General features: G+C 43.4%; 1 protein-coding gene across 1 annotated transcript; it reads left to right on the top strand.

The window, feature by feature from the left end:
- Nucleotides 1–1,604: 1,604 nt before the first annotated feature.
- Nucleotides 1,605–10,823, top strand: LOC308377890 (serine/threonine-protein kinase SBK1; the record flags this gene model as incomplete). The annotated part of the gene is made up of 4 exons (XM_080854658.1): nt 1,605–1,711; nt 7,419–7,585; nt 8,621–8,823; nt 10,164–10,823. The coding sequence occupies exons 2-4, from the start codon at nt 7,423–7,425 to the stop codon at nt 10,821–10,823; spliced, it is 1,026 nt and encodes a 341-aa protein (XP_080710784.1). The 5' UTR covers nt 1,605–1,711; nt 7,419–7,422.
- Between the last annotated feature and the right edge of the window lie 5,228 nt (nt 10,824–16,051).

Genomic DNA, 16,051 nt, shown 5'->3' with positions numbered 1-16,051 from the left:
CATAGTGCACATGTGCCTCACTCCTGCCCCTGCATAGTGCACATGTGCCTCACTCCTGCTCCTGCATAGTGCACATGTGCCTCACTCCTCCGTAGTGCACATGTGCCTCACTCCTGCTCCTGCATAGTGCACATGTGCCTCACTCCTGCCCCTGCATAGTGCACATGTGCCTCACTCCTGCATAGTGCATATGTGCCTCACTCCTGCCCCTGCATAGTGCACATGTGCCTCACTTCCTCCCCTGCATAGTGCACATGTGCCTCACTCCTCCGTAGTGCAGATGTGCCTCACTCCCTCCCCTCCATAGTGCACATGTGCCTCACTCCTGCCCCTGCATAGTGCACATGTGCCTCACTCCTGCCCCTGCATAGTGCACATGTGCCTCACTCCTTCATAGTGCACATGTGCCTCACTCCTGCATAGTGCACATGTGCCTCAATCCTGCATAGTGCACATGTGCCTCACTCCTGCCTAGTGCATATATGCCTGTGATTGGCTGCTCCTCTGGGGCACACTCCCATCCCAGGTTATTTTGAGCTCGCCTTATTTCTCTTTCAGTCTGAAATGAGAATGGGGACTTCAAGCCACAGGATTTCATATCAGGATTGCATATCATAACTCTAAGACACAGGTCTGTCTTTTATTATTTATACGGCCAAATCAAAGGAATTGTTAGCTGTTTTGGTAACTACAGCAGCGATTTCTGTTTCAATCCCAGTATACTACATCAGTGCTACAAGAAATAAAATAATGAACTAATATTACAAATAATAAACTATTAAAATATAAGAAATTGTGCAAAACCCATAAACGTTTGCTGTTTACCTTGTACCTCCACAGCTTACAGAGGTCAGCACTACTTTCTATGATAGTACTACCTTCCACCAATAGAGAGCAGTGTTGCTCCAGAACATTCCTTTTCAGCTCAAGACAAGATCAGTGGTGTCACATGGCATAGATGTGCCATTTATCCACTCCTGATAAGAGCTCAGAGAATGTCACAGACTCGTTGCCATGGTTTATATATGGGCTTTAAGCTTTAATCGCCTTGCTGTCTGAATAAAGGGCGAACATTAAACTTTATATATGGCTCAGAAATCAACATCAAAATGATTTCATGTGAGAGGATCATGATAGCAGCAGCACATTCCTTGCGATATAAGGCAACTGCGTACGTGTGTGCGCGCGCGCACACTTGTGTCATCAAATGTTATCCTCTTCGAGTAGTACCCATCAGTGTGTGTGTGTGTGTGAGTGTGTGTGTGTGTGTGTGTGTGTTTGTGTGTGTGTGTGTGTGTGTGTGTGTGTCTGTGTCAGTGCATCAAAGAGGGTGGCAGCATTACTGTTGGCAGAATGACACAGCGTATTTAATGGTGTGACCTGTCCTTTTGTGCTCAACATGTCAGCATGTCGTAGGTCATAGGGCCTCACACATCATTACCAAGACCTGTAGAATCCAGATGCTATAAATATTTAGCACAGCCAGTGTGCTCTGGAAATTCAAGGCAATACGCTGTGTGGCTTCATATGCAAAGCAAGTCTTTTAAAGAGGAACTTGTCTATATGAGCGGTAAAGTGTTAAGTCTGTTTAACAAGAGGAGATAAACCACAGCTTTTTATACGTGGTAGGCGATAAGTCTGTCATTTATATTGCCAAGGGAAGACTATGACCCAAAACTGGAGTACTTTTTAAAAGAGGATATTCTAACAGGTTTGGAACAACGTCTTCACTCAATTCAGAGCGTGGATTAAATAGAGACTGCTGAAATGGGAAGTCTTGGGAAAGTTCATTTGTGAAATGGAAATTCAGTTCTTCTTTAGTAATGTTCTGAGATTTCAGTGTCTGACTGATACCATCTTGGAGGAGTTTGATTTATTCTGTATTTAGTCTATTCTGACACCCAGTCTAATGTGGGTGTGAATTGCATTGAGGATAGCTAAAACTAGGTATTGAGTTTATGCTAGTTATGATTTTTGTGGAAAAAATTGCATCAGATGGTCATATTGGCTTTAGAGGCTAGCCATTGAATCTCTTGAACTATATTGTAACTCTGCGCACGTACACACACACACACACACACACACACAAACACCCTTTGGCATGATGACAACTGTAAGATTACCTCAGGCTATTCTGTGCTTTGTTGACAACTGCCTGTGAGTTTGTTTCTTGTGGGTCGCACTGAAGGGGGAAAGAGAGGGGATGTTTTGCACTCCAGGGACATTCTTCTGCCCATTTATTACCCCATAGCACAGATGCCTCGGCTGGGCACAGTAGACCACTGTCACACACTTGTAGTTAACCATGACCTCTTCCATAGCCACAGACAGTTTGTTCTGAAGGTGTTACATTTGGGAAGGCTGGGATGGCAAGAGGCAGTATGTGGCTTGAGCAGCCTGCTGCGAACTGACTTGTAAAGTTGCGTGCCAATCAGCTTAATGTTAACGTAAATATGTTATTAAATGTACGGCATGACTGACACATAACTTCAAAGCCCGTGCCTTTACACCTCAGCATGTGTTTCCATTGTGTAATATTCCTATCTTGGCCATGGCATTGCATAGGACACAGGATGGCTCCGGTTTCCATTGTAAATTACTGTAGGTATGCTGTGAATATACTGTGCCATGCAGCTAGTTTGAACATCACACATCCTCTCACCTCAAGGACCTTCCAGGGGGATCAATTTGTTTCACAAAAATGGCCGACGACCAGTGGTGTAGTCCAGGGTATACGCAGGTATACGGAGTATACCACACTTATTATTCAGTCAGCATTGAGTATACCCACTTCTCAAAACAGGGCGTTTATCCTGTGCTGTATGGGCTGCTTAAACAAATTAAGAGTATACCCTCTTCTCCAGGGACCACTACACCACTGCCGACGACGATGTTAATTGGCCTGGAAGAGTTCTGGCCAGTTTGTCACTGGGAAGGGGGGCCACGACTCTTAACTCTAAATGGGTTTTCTTGGGGACCTCATGAGAGCCCATTCATCACCTCAGGGCGATGGCTACATGCTGGATCCCGGCTGAAATGATATCTCACGGGGCTGTCCTCACCCACTTCATCTGCACTGTCTCTGTAACCCATCTCCTTCAGAATGACTCTTTATTAACCTTTCTATATTAAGCCAACTGCTTCTTCTGCCTACACCCACCCGCCTACCATCTACTGCAGTCTTTATGCAGACAAATGGCCATATTGACCACTGAATAGATTCATTATTGTCCCAGGTTAACCATTAAAACGGCTGTGCTTTCCAGCTGCACTGCCAGCGGATGATACTTCAAAAGTCTCTTGCAGGGTTGTACAATATATGTGGATTTTAGTCCTATCACATTGATATTTTCTGGTAAGGATTGAAGGCATTCATTCAATCAGGAAATCACTGATTACAACTTTTCTTGATAGTTGCAAGAATAGATTTAATGTGACTGACTCAAAAGTTTTCCACTTATTTTTCCCCACTGACTCAATCATTAGAATTGTCTTAGGAATCCTCTTCGGAATAGTTCTCTCTTCGTCTGTGATTTTGTGTTCTGTGTTTTGAGCATGTGTGGGCTTTGCATGGGCATCTGAAGCTGCTGCTAAAACACGCTTTCTCAGAGGGAGCCGTTGAGATGAGGAGGAGCGGGGCAACATGTGACATGTGTATATGTGTCCGGACCGGTCATTCAGATGCCAAAGTCGCAGTTCGACACGATCAAGAACCCGATACCCTCTTTTACAGCGCACAGAATTTTAGCTAATCTGTTAGGCCACAGCAGGTGGGGGGGGGGGGGGGGCTGGGGTTGGGGAGGGCATTGGCAAGGAGGTGAAACAGGCAGCTCTGTGCACTAGCGGGAGAAAAACACTGCACATCTGAAGACCATGAGATGAAATATAATCATTTGCAACTCTGGGGGCTTTGCTTTATGCGCCAGATTAACATTTTAGCAGTTTAATCCAGCATGCAAAGATTATCAAGTTAAGAAATCATTCCCATTATATTTCTGAGACTTGAGACTTTCTGCATCAAATTTCTCTACAGAGCCGGGAAACGAAAAATCCTAGGCAGAGGGTAGAGTGAGGGGGACAGCTGTTTGTGGTTCACATTCGGTGCTCACTCTGCTTTGGAAATCATAGCCCGATTGTGGTGGTTATGTTAAGCCCGTTGTCTTTCTTCACTGCTCTGTAATTCCATTCCTGGTACACTCCTGGGACGTGTCTTGAGGGACGCATTCCGGGATACTGGCGCAAACCCCACGTGTCCCGTTGGATGCAGAAGCGCCAAAACATGGCCGCAATCCCCCTACCCCCTACCATCACTCTTCCTGTCCCTCTTGTGTGTCAATAATGATGCCGAAATGTGAGGACCAGCGACCCCAAAGTCACACCTTAATGTAACTCTAAGCATGTTCACAGGCCATGCAAAGTTCACAGGTTAGGACATACTGTATACATGGTAAAACACACTGCTCTGATAAATAACATGAGCGAGAGCGTTAAGTTTCACCAGGTTATGACATGATTAGTTGATATTTGGTGTAAAACCTGTTTGTGTACACACAAACACACACACAAACAAACACACACACACACATCCATGCCATCCATATCAGTTTACAACTGAACATTCCACAGGCAGTGTTCTCAATTGAACAACTCCAGGGGCTTTGGTCCTGAACCGAGTCCAGCATTTCACACTGCACGCCTGCGGAGCAATACCCGTGGTGCCATCAGGGGCACACACTACCACAGGGACACTCAGAATAGACCTGTCCAGGGTGTTGAGTGAGGACACTCAGGAGTGGAGTGCAGCTCTTGCCAAGGCTGTGCAGAGCAGTCGTCATGGGAGCGCGCTCGTGTTTGTGTGTGTGTGTGTTGTGTGTGTGTGTGTGTGCGTGTGTGTGTGTGTGTGTGTGTGTGTGTGTGTGTGTGTGTGTGTGTGTGTGTGTGTGCGTGTGTGTGTGTGTGTGTGTGTGTGTTATCCAGCCTGAGTGCATTGATGGCAGCCGCTTCAGTAGCACATTCAAGGGAACGTATTCTGTCCACAAGACTTCGTTGGTCAATTAAGAGCCACGCTGTAGCCTGTTTTGTACTGGGCTGCAGCATCACTGGTTAGAGTCATTTTTTACAGAGGGATACAAAGTGGGCTCAGAATAAGTGAAATTATTTTGTAACACCCCAGTGCCAAGTATGTTGACAAGAGTGGGACTGAAATAGATATATTTTGTTTATTACTATTTGGTCAATATTCACAATGGTCCAAATTGTATTATATAATATTATACTATATGAAATAAATTATATTTTGGATTTCTTTACTATAGTTGCATGTAGTGTGTGAGCATCTCGAAAAGTCCCAACACTGAGTGTGTACAAGTTGTGTGTACTAGTGTGTCTAAATATGTGTGTATGCGCGTGCGTGCACGCCCATGCGTTGTCTGGATACCCGCGCAGTCAGCAGTAGCACAAACTTTTTTAATCTTCCCACAGCAGTTAGGGCACTTCTCCTTCCATATAAAGCACGGTGGCTGCCCTTTGCTGTGGTCACCCAGTAATCTGCCACTGAACAGGGAGTCCGTGACTGTCATTGAGTGAGTCTACGCCAGCTCCTCCTGCTGTCTCCTGCCGAACCTTTGGGTGTGCTTTGGGGCGGACGGTGAAGCTGCAGCCGAGGTGAGAGAAGGACAGGGGCTGATACGGACACAGGGGGCAGGAGTGAAGGGCTAGGGGTAATGAACACATGTACGCCAGGTGGACAGACCAACGCAGGGTGGTACGGGTCACACAGGGCTGATTTCTATTGTCTCTTCTAAGACTCTCTAAAGGGGCGTGGGTGAGTAAAGTAACAAGATTGGAGGCAGATTTTTTTTACACACATGTATTTTGCCAGGATTATGCAATAATGATTTGCTAATAATTTAATATTTACACTTTTCACTACAAATATGAAATGCATGTCATGCGACTGGAATATATTTCCGGAGTGCATGTACACATTTTCATTTTTGTTGTTGGCATTGAACTTGTACTTGCATTAATAGCTTTCACTTAAGGAAACATCATAACTTGTTTGGTTTGAGCAGCCTATGTTGAAGGGTGAAACATAGCTTTTGTTCATGTCAATATAAAATAACGTTAGGACTTATTATATTGATGTCATTTAGAACGGGCAGTGTAAAAATTATATTTCTCAAATTAGTGAGCATTCTGTGCCAAGCATGCCTTTCAGGGACAAATAAATTAAAGGAGAAAAACAATATACAGAGGAATAATGGGAAACAGCAGACCTATACTGTATTTTTGTTGTTGTCTTTGGATTCACATGAATTTTTGTTTAGAAAACACTTTTTTGTTTAAAAAAGGAGCACATTTTGGAAATTCAGCAAATTCAGAATGTATTCAAGCCACAGAAATGTTTTGTTGTGTTACCCATTTAAGAGCTCACAGTCAAATCGAAGTTCAGTCTAAAGCATAGAAATATTGCATGAGATGCATGATGTGAATGGCTAAGTTGATCTTTTTTTGACACTGCAAGGCTTCCATAGTAGCAAACATAATTTTTAGACTCCATCTGTTGATGAATAGATAAGTGCTTCTAAGTTGTTTATATTGCCAAATGTATAATTTACAAGCATATTTTTATCATCATTTCTTTACAAAAAATGTGAATTTAATGCAGGTGGAGAACATCTAAATTGCTTACTAATGAACACTTGCTAACAGTGCGTAATCTATTTGACGAGTTAAATAAAACACGCAGAAGTGTTTGGGAGTAGGAGAAGTGTGTGGTATGTGTGTGAGCAGCTCTGGTAATTTGAAGAAGAAAGTGCTGAGCATGTCACAGAAGGTGATGAAAGACTCCTGAGACAGACAGAGCCGATCCTTGTCTCGCTTTAAAAAAATAAATAAATAAATAAAATAAAAAAAGCACAGCCTTACATAAAAAACAACTGTGACTGTTTGCCATACTAATCCGAAGGAAAGACACTTGTAGCTTTTCACTTTCATGAATTAAGCAAAGATTTGGGCCTTGTTTATCACCAGCTGGAACTGTCATCAGTGCGGTCACATTGTTCAATATCACAACATTGCAAGTAGATAACCTCTCATTTGGCAATTTTTCATAATGAATGTAATTATATCATTTGTACATACATCTGAATATAAATCTACAGCTTAAATATGCATTTCAGTCTTTAAACATTAATGATAAGCATATTTTGTATGCAACTACGCGTAGTGTACAGATTAAATGTAAATGGTGTCATGCTTTTTATGAATAAGTAAATATATTGACTTTGATACAAATTTAAACCTACTTTATAGGCGTGGATGTAAATCTGATCCTAATGTAGGTATGTCTAACGCTTGGCTTACAATGTAAATCCGTGTGACATGCATTGTGCTGTTCTCATGGCTGTTACCAGGACGATGATTGAACTGGGGCTGCCGGACGGAAGCCTGATCGACGAGCTGATGGAGCTCACGGCTCAGAGCCTCTGCCACCTGGAGATCAAGGAGCACTTCAATGTTGTCAAAGAGATCGGTCGCGGGAAGTACGGCAAAGTGCTGCTGGTCACTCACCGCTTCAGGGGTAAGGGGACACACGCGTGGAGCGCGCTCAGTAGAGGGCTGACGTTCAGGGCACGGCTCAGGCACAGTGGGAAATGTTCAGATCACAGGGTTACAGACAGGCGTGTGGACTGGAGATTTATAAAACATGGTAAACTGGTTCAGGATTGGGGATAGCATTCAATATCTGGTTTCGTTTTTTAGATGTAATGCACTAAAATAGGAGGTGTGGAAAAATGAATTGATGGGTATTCTGACATGATTTTTTAAATGTCATGTTGTTGATGAAAACTCATATATAAACCCTGTGTTATAAGACTAACATAACCATGCAATAATAATTTTATGGCAGATGTCATATGCAGACAAAAGTAGTTTTGACAGTGTCCAATGATCATCATAATCTGTAATTGTTATGAGAGAATGATGATAACAGCTTAGTGATATGTGAGATAAGCTGTTAGAGCATCTAGAATTCCAAGATTCTACTGATACCACACCACACCATGTCAAGCCATTGGACAATAACTGTAATCATGACAAGACAGGGTATTTGCTATAACATGTTCATGACATGGTTATGTCAAACCTTCAACGCATGGTTAAGTACAGTGTTACTGAGATTTGTAAAAAAAAATATTTTGGCATTATTTTATCACAAAACCATGTAACACCACATTGCCTTTTGTCCATGAAAAACACAAACAAGTAGTGTTTCCATGAAATGTTGAAGAGAGCTCATTCTGTATATCGTCTGCCCCATCGTATATGTAAGCTTATGCAATGGGAAGAAACATGTCCTTATGTAACAGCTACATCATTTCTGTCAAATCCCTGTTGTACCAGGTGCTTAAAATATAGACCCCATCAGCAATAGTGATTTGGGGGGCTGATACAACCTGACCTTTGCTCTAATTAAGCAGTTGTGTGCTGAAAATGCAATTGAAAGTGCCACAAGAAACTGAAAAGACCTTGAGATAATATCACACTAAAAGACCCTGGTGAGACGATAGAGTTCTGTCTTGTGTTGTGTGTCATGTCTCCGGTTAACGAACAGGGACGCCGATGGCTCTGAAAGTGATGCCCAAAGCCTCCACCAAGCTGCAGGGCTTTCTGCGGGAGTACTGCATCTCACTGCACCTGTCCTGCCACCCGTGCATCGTGGGACTCTTCGGAATCTTCTTCCAGTCTAAAGAGCACTACGGCTTTGCACAAGAACTGGTGATCGGCCGGGACTTGTTTGCGGTCATCAAGCCAAGGGTAAGCAGAGCCTACTACCACACTATCTAACTGCACTAGTAGGCTTCTCTATAAGCTATTTTTTTTAAGATAAAAGAAAACAGGAGTTGAGTAATTCGCAAATATCATGTTTTTTACTTTTTTTCGGACCTAACATCTGACCTACAATCTTTAGTCCGACGATTGCGTTTATTCTAAACCCTTAAAGTGCAGAACAAAGAACAACACAAAAGACTGTCACACCTGCTTTGCAGCTTCCTTAGCAGATAAGGCCATGTTTGGTATCTCAACAAGAACTCCATTCAATGTAACGAGAGCCACCTTGGAATAGTGCGGAAGATTCATAACAAGATCAAAGGTCAGATTCTTCGAACTTGATATGGCAGGCAAATTAGAGTGTGAACTGTGATAATGAGGCCCTTTACTTCATCGTTAGTAAGACTGATGTTTCGTTTCGTCTGTCTGGGATTCTATTTTTAAAGCCCTGATCAGTAGAGTTATTACATCAACCGAGAACTTCCAAAGAGATTTGTGAAGGCTCAAAGTGAGACGTAGAAGGTAATGAAACTGGAGGAAACCTTTGCCCTGCGATTGATGTTTTTTCACTATAGTGGTCTACAGTGCCTTAAGTTAAAACCGAACACTGAGCTCTTTGTGATCCCGGGGATTTTAAAAGGTATCTAACACGGAATGCGGTTTAATTAAATTTACTTCTACGCATATGAGGGTCACGTGACTGTGCAGGAGGCGAGTTAGTCATGGCATGGGCATTAGTAACACCTCAAACTGTGCATTAGGGTTAAACCCTGTGGTCATGGTCTGGACCACACACTAACACACACCACAATTGTGTTTGACTGAAAAAAGTGCAACTGACTTCTTACACAAAAATACACACCCACACCGCCCTAGGAGTCTAGACTGAGGCTTTGGGTAGCCTAGGGTGTGTCATTCCTATGGACCTGTCATCTCTATCTAATCCCTTTCTTCCTCTCATCTAATGAAAGATGTGATGTTCAAAGCAGTTACATTAAACCTGATTTAACCCCTCCTGTGGAATTTCACCAAAAGCTGCTCCTTCTGAATTGAGAAAGAATGTCTCTATCCATTTGTGAAATATATTTGAGGTAATTTCAACATCATGACTAGATTACATATGCATCTTGTTAAAGTACTGAATGATATGCTTTGTTCTTCTCGGCAGCGAGGAAGAAGTTTCTTAAAACTGTACTTTTTTTTTCTCTCTTTTATATTCAGAGAAAGCCTTATCTTTAAGAAATCCTTTTTTTTTCAACTGAATATATAAATGTTTAGGAGGCTGTTGTACAGGTCTACTTATCCCAGCCCTCTCCCCCGGTCAGGTGGGTATCCCCGAGAGCGCGGTGAAGCGCTGCGCCCAGCAGATAGCCAGTGCTCTGGAGTTCATCCACGGGCACGGCCTGGTCCACCGGGACATCAAGCCCGAGAACATCCTGCTGCTGGACAGTCACTGCTGCCGGGTCAAGCTGGCCGACTTCGGGCTCACCCAGAAGAGGGGCACCATGATACGCCTGGTCTCCGGCACCCTGCCCTACATGGCCCCGGAGCTATGCGCCATGGCCGTGGGGGAGGGAGAGAGTGAGACCACGGCGCCCCCGCTCAGCGTGGAGCCCAGCCTGGACACCTGGGCATTCGGCGTGCTCATCTTCTGCATCCTCACCGGCTTCTTCCCCTGGGATCGCTGCGCGCCCTCCGACGACTTCTACCAGGAGTTTGCTGATTGGTGCTGCCAGCAGCCGTCAACCGCGGACGTCCCGTCCCAGTGGAGGAGGTTCAGCCCCGCTGCCCTGGAGATGTTTAGCAGGATGCTAGCCTCGGACGCCACCCAGAGGTGCTCACTGAGTGAGGTGAAGGCGTATGTGGATAAGGACTGGCTCAAAGCGGGGGGCGCCAACGGACTTGTAGGAGACGGTAAGAAGGTCAATGGCACCAGCAGCCCAATTCTGGGGAGGAGCAGCCCTGTCTGTGAGGTGTTGGCATAATGTAAATCATTCTCAAGGTCAAGGTTTTTTTATAGCGTGCAGTGGTAGAGGGTGAAGGAGGGGAGGGAGAGGAGCACTGCGGATTCCCCCTGGGTTGTAGTTCATCTCAACGGGTTTCGGCACTCGTTTTATGGGGGCTGTAAATGTGTAGGCACCCTCCGCTTGCAGCAGATGGATGGAGAATCTTAGAGAGCTCTGAGGTCCTGTGGCCCTCCAGAGCCTGACCAATGACTAAGGACTGTATGGTCTCAAGACATATCCCCCTCAGAGGGCATTGCTTCTTGTAGAAAACATGCCTTTCTTTTGGGCTCAGAACTGCGTGCTCAGTATATTAACTAGACAGCACAAAATGTAATCTTGCCCATTGTAATATTATAGAAACTACACTGTCTTATCTGAGAACCAAAACAATATGGTTAACGATATAATACAGTGTCATTTTAAATCTGAGTGAGCATGAACACATTATTTTAAGTTGTTGACAGTGTTCGAGTGGCATTTATACATAGGAAAAGTAACAAAAAGTTATTACAACTTAATTCTATGTACATATGAATACATAGATAACTATATAATAGCATCTCTTTTGGCAAACCACTCACTATGTTGCATTTACACCATATTGGTTTTGTATACTCTTTTTACAGATATGTTTGAATGCAAGGCTTTTGAATTCTGTAAAGCCTTGTCATAATACCAATAAAATACTCTAATCTTAACACAATGTAGTCTATATTATTGATTTTTATTATTACAAACTGCAAAGCTACAGAATCAAAGACCAGCCAATCAAGGCAAGACTGGCCAGAGATGGGAATGCAGACATGCTCTTCATCACCTCCCTCAGAGACTCATAGACTATAGCTGTGTGCTACCAAGGCTGGTGGATGAGCCTGGTTTTCAGATGAATATAGCTGTGTGCTACCAAGGCTGGTGGATGAGCCTGGTTTTCAGATTAATATAGTTATGTGCTACCAAGGCTGATGGATGAGCCTGGTTTTCAGATGAATATAGTTATGTGCTACCAAGGCTGGTCGATGAGCCTGGTTTTCAGATGAATATAGTTATGTGCTACCAAAGCTGGTCGATGAGCCTGGTTTTCAGATGAATATAGTTATGTGCTACCAAGGCTGGTCGATGAGCCTGGTTTTCAGATGACTATAGTTATGTGCTACCAATGCTGGTAGATGAGCCTGGTTTTCAGATGAATATAGTTATGTGCTACCAAGGCTGGTAGATGAGCCTGGTTTTCAGAAGAATATAGTTATGTGCTACCAAAGCTGGTCGATGAGCCTGGTTTTTAGAAGAATATAGTTATGTGCTACCAAGGCTGGTGGATGAGCCTGGTTTTCAGAATAATATAGTTATGTGCTACCAAGGCTGGCCGATGAGCCTGGTTTTCAGAAGCCTTTGCTCGGAAGCATTAGGTATGTGGTCTTCCTAAGCACAGAAAATAATCCTACATACTCAAACTCTTCAAGCTTCAAGCTCAATTTAGGAAGATATAAAATATGTTTGAAAATGAAGTTGTGCAGCAAACATCCCTGTTGTTATGCGACTGTGCATTGTAATATAATTGTCCAGTGTGACACTTGTAGACACTTGTAGAGAACCATAATCAATACAACAGCACTAAGCCTAAGGGCCCTGAGACTAATATCTCACTCAGGTCACAATGTTTGTGAATGGGTTTCATGTTACCGGCCCTTTGAAGTCGGCGGCGATAGTTGGGGTAAGTGATCCCTCCCTCGTGTTCCTTCCGCTTTGGCCCCGACACCCATCAGCCCTTTACATTGAGTAATCTCATGGCATCTACTGCAGCTGGCCCATCACTGACTGACGTCCTGCCTTTGTCTGTTCAATCGTGGCGCGCTAACTGCGTGGAAAGAGCAGCGTGGCGGTTTGGTTCATGGATGTGGGTTTTAGGGTGGGGGGTGGGGGGGGTGGGGGGGTATTGTGGTGAGGTGGGGGTGAGTTGTGAGTTTGGCAGAGATCCTGAGGCTGGATGCCCCCTCATGTCCCCACTTCAACATAGTTCGGCAGTTACACCAGCCGGGGTCATCTTTCAACAACCCCCCCCCCCCAAACCCCCCCATCCCAAGGGTCTGGCCATGCCCTCTCCGCCGGGCCTATCAGTGACCTTTCCAATACAAACAGGCACCAAACACATGCTGAGACATCTGACCACTCAAGCTCGGATTCTCATGAACCAAGAGCCATCAATCACGATTAATTGCTTTGACCTGATATGACTTTAGACACACACAAAGGGTATTGTTCATTTTTACAGTTTTATGTATATGTAACATAACCTTTCTTTTTATAACATCATGTAATATGTACAGTATTATGAACTGTACTCTATGTATCAGAGCTGATAGAGCTTTAGCGGCTCCATCATCACACAGAGTGGAATAGTGCAGATCCTCGGTGGAAAGTACGCCGGTTTCGTGACTCTTCTTGGAACACACTTCTAAAGAGCTTCTAACCACATCACTGTTCCACACTGAAGCATGACATCAACAGCTGCTGCACTAAATCTAATTTCTCTAATGTCTGTACAATAAACTGCAGGATGGTGTTTATTGCCGTGATTTATGGATGGGCAGTGCAATGTGTGGCTCTTAAAACCACATGTCATCAAGTGCTATGACGATAGCAAAAAAAAATACACGCGAGTTTTGTAACTGATAGACAAGGTCATTCAAGTTGATTGAGCCACACACCACTTCACTAGTTTTAGATGAAAACTCCGTACTATTCGTCCATCAAAATGCAAATTGAGTCTGAGGCAATTAAAAGAGTTAAACGTAGTCTTTGAAGAAGGCAATAGTTGCTAATAGCTGTCCAAAGTACTCTTGTATTGAAGACTTACTGTAAGTTAATTGACCATAGTATGGATTCTGACTTGCTTACTATAGGTCACTGATATCTTGCATCCTCAGATCGTACTATAGTAGTAGTGCATTTCTTATTTGGATAACCTCCTTTGAGTCATATCTACAGGCTGGCTGAAGTCACGTCAACCAACGACCTCAATTAAGGATAAGTCAGAGTTGTAAGACGTCTTCTGACATATGTCAACCAGCTGTGGAACAGTAGGGCTCATCCATGTTTTGGGTATTAGCTCAACTTTCCAGGAGAGTTCCAAGGAGTTCCCAAGGGGGAGGTGCCATTTGTTTCTTTTCTGCATTACATCACCGCCTTTTGTACCCACAGTGCACTGCATTTAGACAAACAGATGTCATCATGTGGGGAGTCTCAAAGCAGACTTGAGGAGAAGACAGACAAAGATTCGCTCAGGGGCTGCAGATCTATTAATAATCCTTAATGGTGCTGTAGTGGAAAGCAAACACAACTAGAGCCTTGTAACAGCCAAGTGGTACCTCATGAGATCCATCACAAAACACATGTGGTGAAGTCAGGGGGAAAATGTGTCACACAGTGGCAAACATCACAGGGAAACAAAAGTAGGTCTATCATTGCCGCGACAGATGGCACAATGCATTTGTAAGGGTTGGTAAGTGTGCGCATTGCTGCATGATTCCCTCCCTGTCGAGTGCCAAGCATGAACACACAGGCCTCAGAGGCAGCATATGCATGGCCACAGGTTGTCAAATATTATCTTGTATTGGCTGCTACTGACTTGTAGCCGTTCTTTTAGATTTTGGTGAATGAGTGACATTTTCTGTATTCTGGATTTTATTCTGTAGGTCTATGCTTCTCTACTTTTAAAATCTGCAATGAGAAATTTTATGTTTTCAACAAATTACTTTTATGTGAAACAACATTGAGCAAAGAGTTCTGAATGTTTACACTGTTACAAAAGGTGCATCTTGGTTCTTTTCACACTGCCTATGACAAAAATGAATCATCACGATTGCTGTACAGGACAGATTAAATCACCACAATATTAGTTTGGTTGTGACAAGATCTATAAGGAGGGCTGTAATAGAGTTGACCATGTAGACAGACTACGCCACCTTGGAGAGTTCCACCCAGGGAAGGCTAAGGTAAATACAACAAGACACACTAACAATGAAGTCACCCAGGTTCAAATGCTGCCCCATGCAGAAGACCTGAATTCCACGTATCAAAAGCGTATTTCAAAAGGGGAAAAGGGAAAGGAAGATGAGAAGTTCCTGCCAATAAGAAAACCTGAAAAGACTTGCAGGGGTTTAGCAAAATACTAAATATTCATTTAAACAATATTTTCAAAAAGTCATTAAAAGGTAACACGAATTTTAGCACTGGAACCAGTGCACTAGGTGAGGCAGAAACTCCAGAGAAAGAAAAGACACAAGGGCTTGAGGGCTTTCCATAGGGAGGCCGGATAACTGGATGTGTGCTGTGGTGCCCAGACCAACTAAACAGCAGTGTACAGCCAACAGCAAAGCCACATGCAGTGAACGGGTTCCACCGCCAGGCGACTAGTCTCCCTCAAGGGGGAAAACAATAAACAACCAGATAGGGTAACAGCACCAGCAGATCAACTAACAACATGATATAATGAGCAGAAAGAGCAGGCTACTACAACTGCCGAAATGACGAGGACAAAGAATACAATTATATGAATACAGGCCTACAAGACCCACCATGCCATAAAGGTGCAAAAAAAAAAAAAGAACTCTCACTCGAACTGCAAGCAAAAGGAACGGAAAACAAACACTGAATACACAGCAAAACACAAACAGGCAGAAACGACTGACAGAAAAGCAAGAAAGGATGGAGTAAACGGACACTGCCAGAACTCAGGTAAGACAACAGCAGGGAGACTAAACTAGAACCCTGCGAACTAAGGGGAGACGAGACAGTGGCGCAACCCAAATTAGGCAGGTAGAGCAATCAGAAGGGCCGTGCTATCTGCAAAGACAGTGAAACAAATGAATTGAATAAATTAAAAGAAGGGCCCACCACAGACACCACGTTTTACTGGCAGCCTGGGCATTCCTTCATATCATTATAAAGTGCCTTTGAGACTTCATCATTTCCAAAAGAAAAGGCTGAGAGTTCATATTCATTTTATTAAGTAGACCAATTATATAATAGGCTGTTAGAAATGCATGTCGAGCTACAGCACCTTATATGGATTAACTGCAAGCAGACAATGTATGAGCAAATTGCAAAATATGTTATACAAATTCAAAGTAGAGTAAATACATTTTCATTGCATAATGATTTCAAAATGTACATTTTTGGATAGCTGTTTTCGAAAAATTAAACATTTT

The sequence above is a fragment of the Sprattus sprattus genome (genome assembly GCF_963457725.1).
Source record: "Sprattus sprattus genome assembly, chromosome: 16".
NCBI lineage: Eukaryota > Metazoa > Chordata > Actinopteri > Clupeiformes > Clupeidae > Sprattus > Sprattus sprattus.
Note: the sequence above shows the minus strand (reverse complement) of the source record. Positions and strands in the feature narration are given on the sequence as shown.